The 17,244-nt window shown below is 24.7% G+C and overlaps 2 protein-coding genes across 5 annotated transcripts; one reads left to right on the top strand and one right to left on the bottom strand.

Annotated features, from left to right (window-relative positions):
* Nucleotides 1–4,492: 4,492 nt before the first annotated feature.
* LOC112689235 (activin receptor type-2A-like) lies at nucleotides 4,493–12,388 on the bottom strand. 4 transcript variants are annotated; one of them, XR_003149111.1, is made up of 11 exons: nucleotides 12,160–12,388; nucleotides 9,623–9,941; nucleotides 9,401–9,563; nucleotides 9,204–9,340; nucleotides 8,781–8,783; nucleotides 8,532–8,690; nucleotides 8,232–8,461; nucleotides 7,990–8,176; nucleotides 7,656–7,925; nucleotides 7,352–7,576; nucleotides 4,493–4,617 (listed from the first exon to the last, which is right to left on the bottom strand). XR_003149111.1 is itself a non-coding variant. In XM_025562830.1 (10 exons), exons 2-10 carry the CDS (start codon nucleotides 9,872–9,874, stop codon nucleotides 7,451–7,453), a joined length of 1,527 nt encoding a protein of 508 aa, XP_025418615.1. In that variant the 5' UTR covers nucleotides 9,875–9,941; nucleotides 12,160–12,388; the 3' UTR covers nucleotides 7,214–7,450. The 4 variants fall into 4 exon arrangements, 3 of the variants coding, with proteins under 3 accessions (XP_025418615.1, XP_025418616.1, XP_025418617.1); XM_025562830.1 differs by lacking the exon at nucleotides 4,493–4,617 and having other exon boundaries at nucleotides 7,214–7,576; XM_025562831.1 differs by lacking the exon at nucleotides 4,493–4,617 and having other exon boundaries at nucleotides 7,214–7,576; nucleotides 12,214–12,388.
* Nucleotides 12,389–12,776: 388 nt separating this feature from the next.
* Nucleotides 12,777–15,860, top strand: LOC112689237 (bystin). The gene is made up of 8 exons (XM_025562833.1): nucleotides 12,777–13,002; nucleotides 13,071–13,143; nucleotides 13,232–13,347; nucleotides 13,407–13,548; nucleotides 14,820–14,969; nucleotides 15,030–15,256; nucleotides 15,322–15,530; nucleotides 15,598–15,860. The coding sequence occupies exons 1-8, from the start codon at nucleotides 12,859–12,861 to the stop codon at nucleotides 15,809–15,811; spliced, it is 1,275 nt and encodes a 424-aa protein (XP_025418618.1). The 5' UTR covers nucleotides 12,777–12,858; the 3' UTR covers nucleotides 15,812–15,860.
* The last annotated feature ends 1,384 nt before the right edge of the window (nucleotides 15,861–17,244 follow it).

The following is a 17,244-nucleotide window of genomic DNA, read 5'->3' as shown; positions in this document are numbered from 1 at the left end:
AATATATGGCTATGATCAAGGTCCTTCAAAGTGAATAATATTCTGAATTAAAATACCTTTAGCATAGGCGGTTATTGGGGGTCTTAACCCCCCTGAACGTAATCAAACCACACCAGATGTTAAAATAAATTGCCTATTTTAATATTTGATATTTTAAATTTTTATTTTATATTGTTGGTATGCGAGAATAGTCTGGAATATTTATGGACTGTTAACGTAGAATTATGGATTTTAATTATTATTATTCTTTTTCAAATATAAATAAATCATTGTTCATTGATCAATTCACCCAATTTCGTACCTCATACCATCATATTCGATAGTATCCAAACTTTTATATTTTATCATATTAACTGCTGTTAAAAGCAGTGGCATGCCAAAGGGGGGAGGTTAGGAGTTATATTCCCCCCATTGACATTTTTTCCCCATGGGATTTACTAATTTGTTTTGTTATAATAATACCTACAATGCATAATTTCATAAAATGTAATTATTAATTTATTATATTATCTACATAATATATTTACCATATAAAGCACGTCTAGTTCATTTTATGACAGTGGTTTCATAAAAATTAAGATAAGCAATCGTACATAAATTATGGTTGTACGATTATACGAATCATGAATAAATTAAAACAATATTGTTATCTTTACTCTACTGACTAATCGCCTAAAACGTATTATCCAAATGTTCATCAGTTATCAATGTGTTATAAAATATTAAGAGCGAGGGAGTTGTTCCTTGTTATAAATTAATTTATATATTAATTATATTAATTTAATAAGTTAATTTTATAAATTGTATTCTTTTGAAAATTATTAGATATCTCTTGCCTACATATTTGATTATTTTACATTTGCTTATTCGGCTATAGTTTGGGTTTTGGGTTGCATCGGTTTGGTTTGGGGGGGGGTTCATCCCCCCAATTATTTTAATAGTCCTCTCAAAATGAAAACTTTGTTAGAAATGTTATTCGTTGTTTTTATAATTATATGTTCTTTGAAAATCGTAAAATAAGAAATAATAAAAATCTATTTACAATAACATTAACAATACCAATTAGTTCGGCTACTTGCGAAAGAAGTTTCAGTGCAATGAAAAAAATAAAAACTTGACTAAGGACATCGTTGGTTCATGATAGGTTCAGCGATCTTTCAATATTAAATTTTGAAAAAGATATATTGATAAATATAAAAAGCGATGATATTTTGAATATCTTTGCTGATACAAATAGATATTTGTCATTAAAATAAAATATTAATTATTTTTAAATATACGTTATTTAGTGTTTTTTTAATACAATTTAAACATAACTATATTTTTAATAGTAATAAGTTTTACTTATGTATTTATAATCATTGGGACAAATACATCACAATATTAAATAAGTTATGTTTATTTAATTATTTATATATTATAATTTATTAAAAATACCTACACGTTTTGTTAAGATAGGCCTAAAAGTATTGTAGGCACCCCCTAACATACAGGTCAGCGCACGCCTATAGATGGGATGAATGTTAAGTTAAAAATACATTTATATATTTTATATATATATAATACATTTATATATTATATATATACATGGCCGACGAGAGGATGGGACAGGTAGGGTTAATGCCCCGGGGTCCGTACGTCCCAGAGGACCCGTCATCTCATCCTATTATACAATATTTTTATTGTAGTAAAATATGTAAAAGTAGTATGTATATCTTGACCAAACAAGTGCAAGTAAAGGGGGCCTGGACAGATTAGCCCCGAGGCCCTCAAAAATTTTCAACGGCCCTGTATATATACACATGTGTAATTTAATATTTTTCAATTTATAATATCAATAATTACTTCTGGATACTAAAGAAAATTGATGATAAACTGTACAAAATTATTTAAAATTTTGCTGGATCAAAATGCAATATAGACAATAATAACCCATTTTTTAATATTTAATTATCAGTTTTATCAAAGGCAGACATAATTCCTGGAAAATAAATAAGTATAATATTTTACTTTCTAATTACTGCTAACACAGATAATACGACGTACCTACATAGGTAGTTTGATGTTGGTTTTATTGTGCGCATAAATAAACGCTCTAGGTCGAAGTAAACTAGGGAAAGTGTACTTGGCCTGAAAATATTTTACGTCTGATTCATCGTTCATAATAACATGTTTCAATACAAATAAATCGCAAAAATCTAATAGAATCTACCTTTAGTTTATTTAAGACAAAAATTGAAACAATCATATTAATTTTATGAAAACATATAGGTACCTAAAAGAAAGTATTTGTAGGTAAAATACGAATATATTATAAATTAAAATGGGTACCTACAACCCGAAAACGTTGGTTACCCACATCAAAACAAGAGCACTAATAACGAAATAATATGAAATTGACTAAAAATTAAAATGTATTATCTTAATGCTAGGTACTTGTAAGTAGGTAATGTATGTAGTATTTGAAAGAGCAGAAATTCTTTAATTACAGAAATCTATTAAGTTTTTTATCACAAAAATTAAACTAGTAAAAAAAATTTATTGTTATATTTTTATAGCAACTCCCAGGGCCCCCTTAAGGGGGGGCTGATGGACCTTGAATACAGGGGCCTAGCTATTTTAAAGGCACGTGAGCATATTGAAATTTTTGAAATTTTAGTAGAAATACTTATTTTACATTAAATAATATTGTAAAATAACATATATTTAGTTATTTTGATAGTTCAAAATGTGGATTAACCAATGATTACTTAGAAAAGAATGGATTGGTTTTGACAATCAATTTTGACGATATCATTACTCAGTTCGCAGAGCTCAAAGCTCGCAAAATAAAATTTTAAAATTTTAACTTAAAAAAAATATAATAAAAATAAATTAAAATATAATTGTTTTTTTTTAATTTAAATTGGTATAATGAAAAAACAAATATTATTCCTAAAATTGTTATATATATATAAATAGTAAATTGTATTTTTGGAAGTTTTGTAAAGGGCCCGGACAAACATTAAGAATAAGAGCCTAAAATTGTAAGTGGGAACCCAGGCAACTCCTGTCATTTTATATATTAGACAATTAATTTATTTTGTTGTTCTGTAATAGTACATCTCATATGATAAAATAATATGTAAATAATTTCCGTCAATAAATTATATTTATTATACAAGTGATAAAGGTGATAAAACAATTTATCAATGTTAATACAAATATCAAATATGAAACAATCCTATGCATAAAAAAAAATGAAAGTATAAACAACCATAACATAACTATAATAAAAAATATATTTTATGATAAAAAAAAAGGTATAAGCCTGGAGGGTTAACAATTATGAAATACTTTGTTTCTATAGAAACCATTGTATATATTTTATACCACAAAAAAAGATTACAATATTACAAATTAATTCAATAAAAATGTCAGACAATAATAAAGCACCAGTGGATTTTTTCATAAAAGTAATATACTTTGAATGTTTATAATGAGCTTGTATACTTTAAAATAATAAATTACAGATGCATGAAGCATTGGCAGCCAAAAACTACCAGACTGCATTGAATTACTGTAATACAAGTAAACATTTAAAAAATAATTATCAAACTATAATTGGCAATTATTTTAATTAATAATTAAATTATAGTTTTGAGCTATGAACATGGAAATGTGACAATGAAAACATTTCATGAACTTTTGTCGAAAAAATTGGAAATTAGTGAGTAACTTATTTTTTTTAAATATTTGTCAATAACTACAAAAAAATATAAGGATAATAAATATGATTACAGTGGATGAGGAAACTGATAGTAATAGTACATTGGACAGTAGTTCATCGGAAAGTGATAATGAATCAAACAAGTGAAAAAATAAAAAATTGGGTAAGTATTTAAATCTAGATATATTACACACACAATTAATTTATTTACAACTCAATGTATACATATCTGTAAATACATTTTAATTTTAACTATTAAAATCTTAAAACTATTTTATGAAACAACAAATTACTAATAAATTTAGGTTTTTAATTAAAATACATTACATAATACAAATATTAATTTTGGCAAATAAGGAATTTAATTGTCTAAATTTGCATGTCTGAATAAATAATTAATAATGTTAGTAAATCATTAAAAATGAAACATCAATATTGGAAAAAAAAAAAAATAATAATAAAAATTATTTATTTAAAATTAATAGTTATTTTCTCTTTTACAAATGTGTATATAGGAATTAGTTGCTATCAAAGATTTATTTTGGCAACATTCCATCTAAAACGTAACCATCAAAATATTTGCACCCTGTACCATGAAGAAAAGAGAATGGGAATTATTGTGTTTTACAATATATTAATACATATACATTCACAAATATAAATATATGTGTATTACATATATTAATTTAATAATAATAAAATAAAGTCTGCATTATTTGAAAAATAAAAATAAAATATTTCTTAACAAAGTTTACAAAATAAATGTAAAAACTTTAAATTGTATTTACTCTTTTACTATGTACAATATTTATGTGGTAAATAAAAAAATTATGTGCAGATTTAATTTTTTAATGTAAACAACTATTGTATGAAGCAGCAGTCTTGGCATTTGCTTGTAGTTGTACTAACTTGAAAACATTTTGTAAGGAACGGAAAAAAAATATATAATAATAATATTATTATTATATTATATATAATAATAAAATATAAATAAAAAAGGAGATTGATTAATAATAAAGGAACTATTTTATAAAATTATAGTACTTAGAAATAAATTATTAAATAATATCAAAGCCTAATGAAAACAAAGTAATGACAAAATTATGACTAAACAATCAAAAATTGTATATTCTACAATAGCTTTTTGTATAGGTAACAATAAAAAAAAAAAAAGGAAAATCTAAAATAAAGGAAATTAAACAATTAGATAGATTTTAGATATCAATATTCAACATAGAATCAATTTACTGTATTTAGTTAATTTAATAAAAATGTATATTTTTAATCATTAATTTACTTTTAGGTTGATAGACCACAAAAATGTATTGATCATATTATGATGTGTGTTATTTTTGTCTGATAAAATAATATTAGTTTGAAAAAGTCTTGAAAATACAAAGCTCCTCATATATACATTACTCATTATGAAAAAAAAATTGAGCTTATATAAAAATAAAAATTTACAAGCGTATAAATATTTAATCAAAAATAATAAAAAAATCAATAAAATCTACATCATAAGGTCGAAAATTCATAAAATTGTTCATAAGATTTTCTCTGTAAACTAAAAATAAAAAATATAAATACAAGAGGACTACAATACAAGATGAAATATTGATGAAATTGGGTACATTAAACATTTTCATTAAAAGGTCAAATCTAACTTTTAACTGTATGGTAATATATAATTAGTTTTTTTAATTAGGGAATTTCATAATGACATGTTTTATTGGTAAGTATTTATTGCTTTAAATTGTACAATATTGTAGAGCTTATGCAAAATAAGACAATTGTTTGAATTTAATTGTTTGAAAATATTATCATAATTAAAGTGCGGATTTGTACATAATTTACTTTTAATACATATCTTTGTTAAATATTATTCTACTTTGATAATAATTAGTGGTCTATTGTTATTTTACATAATATATTTTTTGGTCTACATTAAACTCTACGCAACACTTGTTCATATAGTTTATTGCTAAACATAAATATTTAATCATCATATGGCTTAATATTTATTAATATTATTTGTTATGTGGCAATAATGTTTTACTCATTTTGATACATTAATTTAAGGTGTTAGTTTTTTAGATCTAATCATTTAAGATATATCCGCATTATTTTTGTACTGATGATTATTTTTAGTTTTTAGTTTAGTCGCTAAATATCTGTGTTTATTAAAAAAAAGCCAAAGTTGCTTTAAAAAAAAGAAACTTTGAAATTACTGTTATAAAACTACATGAACTGCTTAGCATTTTCAGGTTACATAATATATATGAACTGCATTTAATAAAGAAAATAAACAACAGTTTGTGTACTAAAATATCTATTAATTTAAGCAGTAAACCTTTGTGAAAACTTGATCATTTTAATTTTCTCCACTTTCTTGAAAAATTAATATTTTTTTAACATATATTTTTTTAATTACATATTTAAATAAAAATAAATACATATATGTATGCAAATATTTTTAAAATTTAAATACATTTAAATCCACACTCTAAATATAATAAAAGAAAAAAATAATTGGTGACTAATTTTATAATAAAAATCAAACTAATTATATCACTGCCCAATTATATTTAATTTACTTATTATTTTATTTTGAAAAATAATTTCAATTTTATATAGAAAAAAAAAAAAAAAATTAATAAATTAAGGAAATATAATTATGAATAATAATAAATATTTTTATCACGTTGCACTTAAGTCACTTTGCTTATTAGTTTTTAATTTATTTGGACAAAATATTAGATTTAACTCCATGTTGAATAAATAACATTAACAACTTGTGACATAACTGATTGTAACAGTATATTATAATTTTATAATTCTAAACATTATACATTAATAATAATACCAAAATTAAATTTGTCGCAGAATTGGGATTTGATCCTTGTATTAATGTTAAATAGAAAAATAACACAAAAAGTAAAATGATAAATTTATAGTTATTTTAAAAATGATTTTAGGCTGTAAAAATTGTATTGCCTATAAGAATTATTTATAATTTTAGTTTTATTACAAAAATTCAATTTTTTCAATAAAACTAAATAATATATACTATAATTAAGTTATTTTTGACTAACATTAATATAATGTACAGTATTTAATAAATACAATATTAAGATTATTGGCACATTTTTATTTTATTTTAAGATAGGGGTGGATATAACTTGAGGTAGAGAAATATAATAAATATTAGTTACAACAGTTATTTTAATATACCTATATTATACATATTATTTAAATAATTTATAATTAAATATTTAAATGCATGCCATAATTTATGGTATGAATTATAAATCTCTTAATGTTGACCAACTATTGATAGCCCAAATTAAATAAAACTTTAATCTTGGTAATAAGAATTACATTAAAAACAAATATAAAGAAAGAACCGATTTTAAATTGAATATTGAAGAACTAATTACTAATTAACATACATTATATATATATTTGAGGATAGGCATAAAAAATTATATTCCAATAAAATTTATTTCTTCCAATACATAAAAATATATTTCATATTCTTAGTAGTTGTATCTCTTTATTATTATTAAAAACGATTAATGTTATTTGTAACATCAAGACAAATGTATATAAATAGTATAACAACTTCTTAAGAAGTTCACTTACGCAAAAGGAAACAGCAATTTTCTAACCTGCAGAAGCTAGGTTACTGATGAGTTGGATTGAATTATAATACAGTTAAAATATTTTAAGGTACTGATGACACTAATGTTGATATAGCTGTTGACGACATTGCCAAGTAATGCGTTCCATTACACAAGATGCTGATAATCTAGCTTCTGCATCATGATCCCAACACTCTTCCATAGTATCACATAAAGCAATTAAACCCTAGAAATGTATTTTAATAAATTTCATAATATATATATATATATATATAATACAATAAAAAATTATAACTGTTTCTTACTGGATGTGATTTCCAACTGTCTTTAAAAGCCGGTCTTAGTTTTTTATGAACTACACATTCTTGCATGTCTTCTAAAGATGGATGTTGCCCAACTTCCTCTTCGAAAGGCAACCTATAATCAGGTATAGCTCCTTGTTGTGCTGTACATCTAGCTGCTAATTCCCATAGTACTAAGCCACATGCATACATATCTATTCTTAAAAATGCATCTCTTGAAAAATTAATTGCTCCTTCTAATACTTCGGGTGCCATATATCTTCTTGTGCCAACCTGATGGGTAAAAAATGAATTAATTAACTCTATATTAATATTGCTGTACAAATATAATATTTACCTGTCCATGTGTATCACCACATGACTTGCCAGGTTGAAATACCAAAGCAAGGCCAAAATCAGCAATACAAGCAGTTAAATCATGTTTTAGTAGAACATTATTACTTTTAAAATCTCTATGAGCAATGGCAGGTTTATATTGATCTGATCGTTCTGATGGAATTTCTTCATGCAAATGCATTAAACCTCTGAAATTAAATTATTATTAGACAAACCGAATTAATAATAATAAAATAATTGTACCTGGCCATGGATTGGGCAATATGACAAAGTTGATCCCATGTTAATATATTTGATTTTAAGTAGTCACATAATGATCCATAATCATGGTAAGCAGTAATTAACCAGTACTCATTTTTGGCACCTTCAATAACACTAGCATGTTTTTCAGCACCAATGAATGATAGTATATTTTGATGTTGCATGTGAGGTAGTTGATAAATATCTTGTTCTACCAACCACGAGTTTTTATCCTAAATTAATATGAAAAATTATAATATATATTTATATTGAAAATTAAAGAAATAAAAATTGTTGTAGTACCTGAGGAGGGAATATTTTAACAGCAACTGTATCCTTCTTGTGAAGGGCTTTCCAAACAGCACCATAACGACCTCGAGCCTTTACTTCTACTAGTTGTATAGGACGATTGCTAAGTATAGGAGAGCAATTTCCTAAGTGAGAGCTATCAGATGATGGAACCTTAAAAAATAGCAAATAATTTATTGCAATTCAAAACTTAGCACTATTAAATAAAAACTATAAGTATTAAATAAATGCAATCTAACTCACCCACTAAAGATTTAAATTCCATTAAAAGTAAGGATTAAAAATAAAAATAAATCAATCAATCAATAACTTTTTTTTTACAGAATATGATATAGTATGAGTAAAAACTAGAATAGATATTTAAATAATAATTTAATAATGACAAAATAATTAACATAAGATAAATTAAATTACTAAACATAAAAACCTATTTAAAGACTAATTAATAAAATTTTAAAAAATATTTTGTAAATTGAAGTATTCATAAATTATTTTATCTTTAATTCTGCTTTTTTAATATAGAACACTTGAGAAACAAAAATTTAAATTAAATAATTTAGAACAATTATCACGATGAATAAGATTGTGTATTTACGATAAAATTAAATAAATTATTAAAACAATACTTTTAATAGATTAATAAATAATAAAATTGTATTGACTTACATGAGAAAAATGAGGAATTTTTCTTCGTTTATATACCCAATAAACAAATAAAAACATACTGGCCACAGCTACTAATGGTATAGTAGAAAATACAATAGTGTGTATTAATTCATTATTATCATACATTGGTTTTGCAGCTTTAAAAAAAATATGTTTAAATTAAAATATCACAACGATAAAATATTTATATTATTTACATGTTTCTGTTCGAGGAGTTGTTGGAATAGGGTCCCAAAAAAATTCAGAATTACAATAGTCTCCATCACAGCAACAAAAAAAGAAACCATTAGGTTTGATTTCATCTTTTTTATCTTTGCATTGTTTTTGACCATGACATTCGATGTTATTTAAAAAACATCCCTGATAATACATTATATATAATACATAATACATCATTATCTAAAATAAAATTATATTACCTGAAGCTTTATTGATAACTGATTGGTAGTGTTTGTCCAAACAGTATAACAATATGATGGTTTATCATTATCAGCAGAGATACAATCTTGGGTAACATTTCCACAACCATATGTACCTCGAGAACTTTCACATAAAGTTTGGTTGTAGTACATACATTTTGTGATATTAGGCTGAACATGACGACTTGCACAATTGCCTATAGTTACAAGAACAAGAATACCACATATCCACATCCATAATTTTTGTTCCATTTTATCCAAAACTGTCTGGAGTAATAGGTTCTGTTTTCTTTTATTTATAAATTTTAATTATCATACTCTGAAAACATTAATATCATATTAAAATTATTAAAAACTAATTCTTACTAATAATTTAATTTATATAGCCTATATATTCATGAATCATATTTTCAACCAAAAATATAAATTTTCTATACATACAAATCAAAAGGTAATGTTTAATATACAAATGCTTACATAGTAGCACATGAACAATATTAAATTAGTCTCCATTAGATAAGACACAAGTCCTACTATAAAAGGATGTCCTGAATATAATATAACTAGATGAACCTTAGTTTGATCATAATTAAGTACCTTAATGTCAGTTTAAGTAGTAATGTTTTTATGTTTATTGAACTCAAAATTATTTATACCAAATAAATCGTTAAATACTCTAAGGTAAATGTTTAATATATAGAAAAAATTTGTTAAGACGCTCTGGAAGGAGCGTTATTATATAATAGCGCAGTTATATTGTAAAACTGCGTATCATGCAGGATGGCGTAATAGGTAATATCTTGCCTAATACACTCCTGAAACAGTTTTCTTACAGGATGAATTAGGAAAATAGTACATAGTGTTACATGTTATTTACTACAGTATAACAAAAATTCATATCACTTACAAGTATAAACTAATAAGAAAAAACAAAAATTATGTATACAGATTTACAAAACATCTTTCAAAGATATCTTTGAATTATTTTATGTTTGTTATTTCGTTTTTAATTTTGTTGGCTATACCAGAATATACATTAATGAATGGGGTATTAAGTATGTATGTATAAATATTTTGTAAAACAAAGGTAAGATAAACCAGACAACAACATTTTAATCGACATATTAATTGAAATTTTTTCCATGTTAAAAATTTTGAGTGGCCAAAAAAGAGAGCATATTATATGGGATTACGTATTAAGTCTTAATGAGATTTTACAGTAATTTCTTTAATTAAAATATCTTTCTTGTAATTGACTTAACCATTGATAAAATGGAAAAAAAAAGTATAAGACATGAAGAGGTAGTTGTATTATTAACAGTTATAGACAGTTAATTATGTCATAATAAATAAATTAATGAATTTAAAGGTGTACTTAATGAACATTTGATTTAGTACAAGTACATAATTTTATAAGCATGATGAATTGGACTATATATCTTAATTGATAAAGTACCTAGGTCAGCTATATATCATAATAACAACATTGAAATTATCATATGTACATTATGGATAAAGTTTAAAACAACCAAACCAGATATGAAAATATTAAAAAGATAAATTAATGTTGTAGACAACTCTAGAAACTATACAGAATTATATAGCTAAAATATGTAAAGTAGGTAAATACATTTTTTGTACAATTGAAGTAGTTTGATAATATATTGTTGCGTACTAGTCTAAGTGTAACGGGAGATGTGTATAGACAATTGTATAGCTTCTCAATCAATTAAATTATCGATAGCGATGAATAAAAGAACTCATGACTTTAAAATATTCACTTTATTATAATAATTTCTAAGTTCTAAGTACAAATTAAATACTCATGAAATAATTCTAAGTCCAAATTAAATATTTATTATGTTAGGCGGCACGAAGGTGCTTTCATTTATCGAACTAAAACACATCTGAAAATGGGTCTATTCGGGACTCCCTTTTATACCCTGATCTCAAGTGAACTCCATTTTGTTTCTTATCTTATGACTATTCAACACAGGATGTGGTCAGTGATATGTTATTTTCTAATATGGAGTTAACTGTCATTCCGGGATGTGACTTTTATATGATCATCATTGTGTGCTCGTCCTTGGGTTGTTTATTACATTTTAATACATTTATCTTAAGGATATTATTTTTTACATTTTCTACAGCTACTCGTTATTATGTGCTCCTTTACGGATCAATAATTTAATATAATATATTTCAATTTCAATATATTATATTGATGTGACTATATTTCTTATACGTAACTATTCTTATTAAATATAAAATCACCCATATGCATCCATAAATGCATTTCTTGTGAATTTATTGGTTTATGTTTAAGATTAGCCCCGATTGTTATATTCCTATGTGCGTGTATTTTCTTTAAATTATAAATGCAAGCCCGTAACAATATTAACAATATTTTAATGTTAACTTTGTTGTCCAAATACAACTTAAATAACACTATGATCTAATTGAATTTATGTTGAGGCACAATACTTATATGCATAACACTAGCTTAAATACTTAATACCCGAAAATAAAATAGGTACCTGTTTGGTTCACGGACATTCAAGACATACTCATGATTATTAAATATCACTTACGACAGAATTGTTTTGATGTTGTTGCAAACCATCTTTCGCAAATGTTTTGCATCATTTGCTGGAGGAGATACTAAAACACTCGTATGACGAAAAAATTATTTGCAGAAATTGTTAGCAAAAATGCAATAATAATAATTAATAATAATAATAACATTAATAACAAAAATTTTTAGTGATTTTTTCACAACAAAAACAATATGGACGACCCCTGTAAAAAAAAGGATTATAACTCACAGAAACAGTGTAGCCAAATGTATGATACAAACGATTCACCTAATGATTATGTTTTTCAACTATTACTATTCATTGTATATTATTGTAAAAATGAAATATTTCAAGAATTGTTTACTTTGAAAACACTAAATATAATTAAAAATAGTTTTCATTTTGAAAATATTTTAGATATATTAGCGTTATAATTTGAATAGCTTAAAAAATAAATGGGGTTTTTTATGCGACCAATTAATCTCCCATACTGAATCGAAAGTGATAACCATGATTTTTTAAATTATTATTTTATTATTATTATTATTACCCTTATCTAGGATTGATAATGTTCTATTGTTTTTATTGATATTTGATAAATTATAGTCTTATGCACGTGACAATTTGAGATTTATTTGTGTTTATATTAATTTTAATAAAATGGGCAAGTCTAAAAAAAAGAATTTGAGATGTGGAGCGGACAAGCCATATTCTAATTTGGCTGATCAGATTGTTGGTGATAGGATAGTTTCAAAAAAGAATAAAGAACCCAAGATTCGTTTGCGTCAGGATGAGAGCGAAGAGGTATTATTTCAAAATATTCTTGGTTCCTATCGAATTATAATTAAAATGTGGGTTATATTATGGTATAGGTTATTGGTTCTCAATTATCCAGGCGGATATTGGATCAAATTAGAGAACAAAAACAAGAAATAACAGAAAGTGGTAAGTTATAAATAAATAGTAATTAACTTTAAAAACTTATTCAAAATTGTATTGGTTCATTTAAATTTTTTTAATCTATGATTTATAGAGGGCCCATCAAAAAATATATTGACATTATTGGATTCTGGATCTGACTCAGAGGAAGATGAAGAAGATAAACCGATCTTTGGTGAAGGAGATGATGGAGATTACTATGAGCAATTGGTAATTATAAAAATAATCAAATAATTTATATTAATTTGATATTGACTATTATTTTAAAGAATATAAATGCAGATGACGAAAAAGCATTAGAAATGTTTATGTCTAAAAAACCAGAAGCTCGCTTAACTTTGGCTGATATGATTTTAGAAAAAATAACTGAAAAACAAACTGAAATACAAACCCAATTTACAGATGCTGAAAGTAAGTTTAATTGAAATATTTATTATGTATACTGATGCATCACAATTTAAAGGTATATTTATGATAATTTAATTCACAATAAAAAAGTTATGAGTATGTTAAAACACAATATCATTGTTTAATTATAATTTATTATATTCTTACCTTTCATATAAGATTATAAATTAATTGATTATTAAGTTGTATGACTTCAAAGTTTTACAATATTTTAATAAATCAGTGAGCTGAATGAATAGTATTCAATATCATTGTGCAACCAAGATTGATTAAGGAAGAAGTAATGAATATCAAGGGATTGGTCCTTAGTGCTGAGAAAAATATATTAATTTTGTAAAAATGTTATATGTTTTATTTTATAAACATTTAAATTGATTATTAACCGCAATAATCATCTACCATTTAGTTGGGTTCACGGACATTTCGTCCCTGTTAAAAAAATGAGTCCATGGACGTTTCGTCTCCGCCTATTATTAAGATAGGACATTTGGCCTCCAGGAATTATATAGATTTATTTATACACAATTATTTATATAAGATTACTTATTCTTTTCAAAAAATATAAAATATCATTATCATTACTAAATTTAAATTTAATGCAATGTTGTTTTACTTTATCTTTGTAATGATTTTTTTTTTGGCAAATTTATAATTTAATTTTTTTCGTGGTTTATAAATCCATAGTTCACTGACGTACGCAAAATTACACTGAAGAACTAGTACTGCGTAGTGTACTCTGTGTAATATACTATTATAGTATTCAGAGCAGATATAAAATATTATTTAATTTTTACAACACAAATAGAAAAAGATAATAACATTTTTCCACTGACAATTAAATAATAGTCGAGCAATATGATCTGTCGATAAGAAGACCTTCATTTAAGATAAATATATATCGATATGTCATAAAGGTAAAAAGGTGTTTGTAAAATTGTTCACTTGTTAGTTTAGTTACCTATATTATTTTTTTTTAGTTAATTAATTTAGAACGTAATAACCTAATCTAACCAGGGGCCAAACGTCCTATGGGTAGGTATAAATAAATTTATATAAATCCCGGGGGTCAAATGTCCTATCTTAAAGATAGACAGGGGCAAAATGTCTGCAAATCATTTAGTTGATGTGTGTATTCTTATTATTCTGTATTTGTTATTTTCAATTAAAAAAAAAAAAAATATATATTGTTAATTTTATTTGTTGTTATTGAACAGATGTTTTATTTAAAATTTTGAAATATTTTATTATTATCTTATGTTATATATAATTTATAGGTATTCACCTACAAGATATAGATCCAAGAGTAGTGCAAATGTATAAAGGTGTTAAGCAAGTGTTAACTACTTATAGAAGTGGCAAGTTGCCTAAGGCATTTAAACTAATTCCTAAGTTACGTAATTGGGAACAAATTTTATACATTACTGGTAAGTAATATTTTTTGACCCTCAAGTTTGCTTTTTATTATACTATTTGCTCTTTCTTAGAGCCTACTTCATGGAGTGCTGCAGCTATGTATCAGGGTATTCGCATATTTGCATCTAATTTAAAAGAAAATATGGCTCAGCGATTTTACAATCTTGTTTTATTGCCTAGAGTTAGAGATGATATTGATGAATATAAAAAATTAAATTTCCATCTTTATCAAGCATTAAAAAAAGCCTTATTCAAACCTGGAGCTTTTATGAAAGGAATACTTATACCTTTGTGTGAAGTATGTGAAACATGAGGTTGATTTATAAAGCCTTAAACACTTAAATAATAGTATAATTTTTTCAGAGCGGTACTTGTACTTTAAGAGAAGCGATCATTATTGGATCAGTTATTGGAAAAAATTCGATTCCAATGTTACATTCAGCAGCAGCTATATTAAAATTAGCTGAAATGGATTATAATGGAGCTACATCAATATTCCTCAGAATACTTTTTGATAAAAAATATGCTCTTCCATATAGGGTTGTAGATGCAGTGGTTTTTCATTTTCTGAGGTAAAATAATGTTTAAAATACCATTTAATATTATTATTAATTATAACATAATTGTTTTATATTTTAGGTTTGAGCATGATCATAGAGAATTGCCTGTGTTATGGCATCAGTCATTTTTAACATTTGCCCAGCGGTATAAAACAGATATAAGTTCTGAACAAAAAAAAGCTTTGTTAAAATTACTCAGAATCAAATCTCATCCAGTTATTACACCAGATATACGTCGTGAATTAGAAAGTTCTACATGTAGAGACATTGAAATGTCTGAGCCTATGTTATAATTTATATTGAAAAAAATTATCATTTTGAGTTCTGTTAAGCAGATTGTTATTTTTTTTTTTTAATTGTTATTTGCCCAAACAGTTGTAGCCATTTTTCCACTCCACAATTTTTCTTTTTAGTTCATAATGTGATCTTCTATCAGTATTTTTTTCTATTTGACTAATGTAGTACGATGATGATCACCATTAAACTACACTGAAATTTGTATAGTTATAACTATGACAATATTCATCCTTAAAACAGCAACTCTGAAAGTGTGTTCCACAGAACCTAAGGGTTCCGAAGTATGTACAAGTGAATATGTAGCATAGTAGTTATAATTGATAATTATCACAAACTATCATTAAAACATTTTTTGAAGTATTGGTTTTTCTATAAGTAATTAAAAAGTCAGAGTTAAATTGAGTTGGAAACATTGGGCTTCCTACAAAAAGAACTATTTTGTAAGGGTTCCATGGTTTTTAAAAGTGTGGGAACCACTGCCTTTAAAGCTTGTGTTTCAAAAATTAAATTTTTGTTATATGTTTATAAACAATAGTTAATATTATCATATTCTTACACTTGATATGTAAAAAAATTAACCTAAAATAGTTTTAAATTAAATTTAAGTGAGAGTCAATGTAAACTTTAAATTCTATCACAGATAATGAACATTGGATAATTGTTTATTTGAATAAATTGTTTTAAATAACACATTTTATATTAAAATTTTGAATTCATATTATTTTGTGTCAATGCGCTATCACCATTATTGAAGATAAATTTAAGTTTTGAGACACTCAGATACAATATAATTTGTTTATAAAAACATAAGTTAATAAACCAAGTTAATAATGAAATAATTATGAAAATTAGATGTACACAGAATTATAATTGACCAAATTTTAAATAATAATTAGCTTAGGATAATGGATTATTATAACCTAATATGCATTCATCTGCTCTATGTTGTAAATACTAATACAGAACAGCATGAAACAGTAAGTCCCTAGAATTCAGTATCTGATTAAAATTAATTTTAAGTTTATAACTACCAAAATATATACAGAAGTTTTATTTGGTTTGCTTTATTATGGAAAAACAAGCAATATAAAATCTACTAAATTGATTTTTACTTGTTATACTTAGTTATCTATAATTTATTTTATTGACAAATGAATAGGATGACTCTTATCATAAAATATATAAATATTCATGAATGATTAATCAGTGTGTTATGATTAGAATTCGATAATGATTTCTTTATAATAAAAAAAAATAATGAAGTAAGTTAGGTTAATTTACCTTTTTAATAAATATGGTTCTTTTCAATATCAACCCTCAGTAGAAATATAAATTGATCTATTCGGTCTTTTTCACTCAGAATTGTATTCTCAAGATCAATGGTAAATTAGTTTCAAGTTTCGCATTTATCTATCTCACACGGCCTAGG

This window comes from Sipha flava, unplaced genomic scaffold, assembly GCF_003268045.1.
Source record: "Sipha flava isolate LNK unplaced genomic scaffold, YSA_version1 42_pilon_pilon, whole genome shotgun sequence".
Taxonomy (NCBI): Eukaryota; Metazoa; Arthropoda; class Insecta; order Hemiptera; family Aphididae; genus Sipha; species Sipha flava.
The sequence above is the reverse complement of the archived record's forward strand: the minus strand, read 5'-3'. Positions and strand labels throughout refer to the sequence as shown.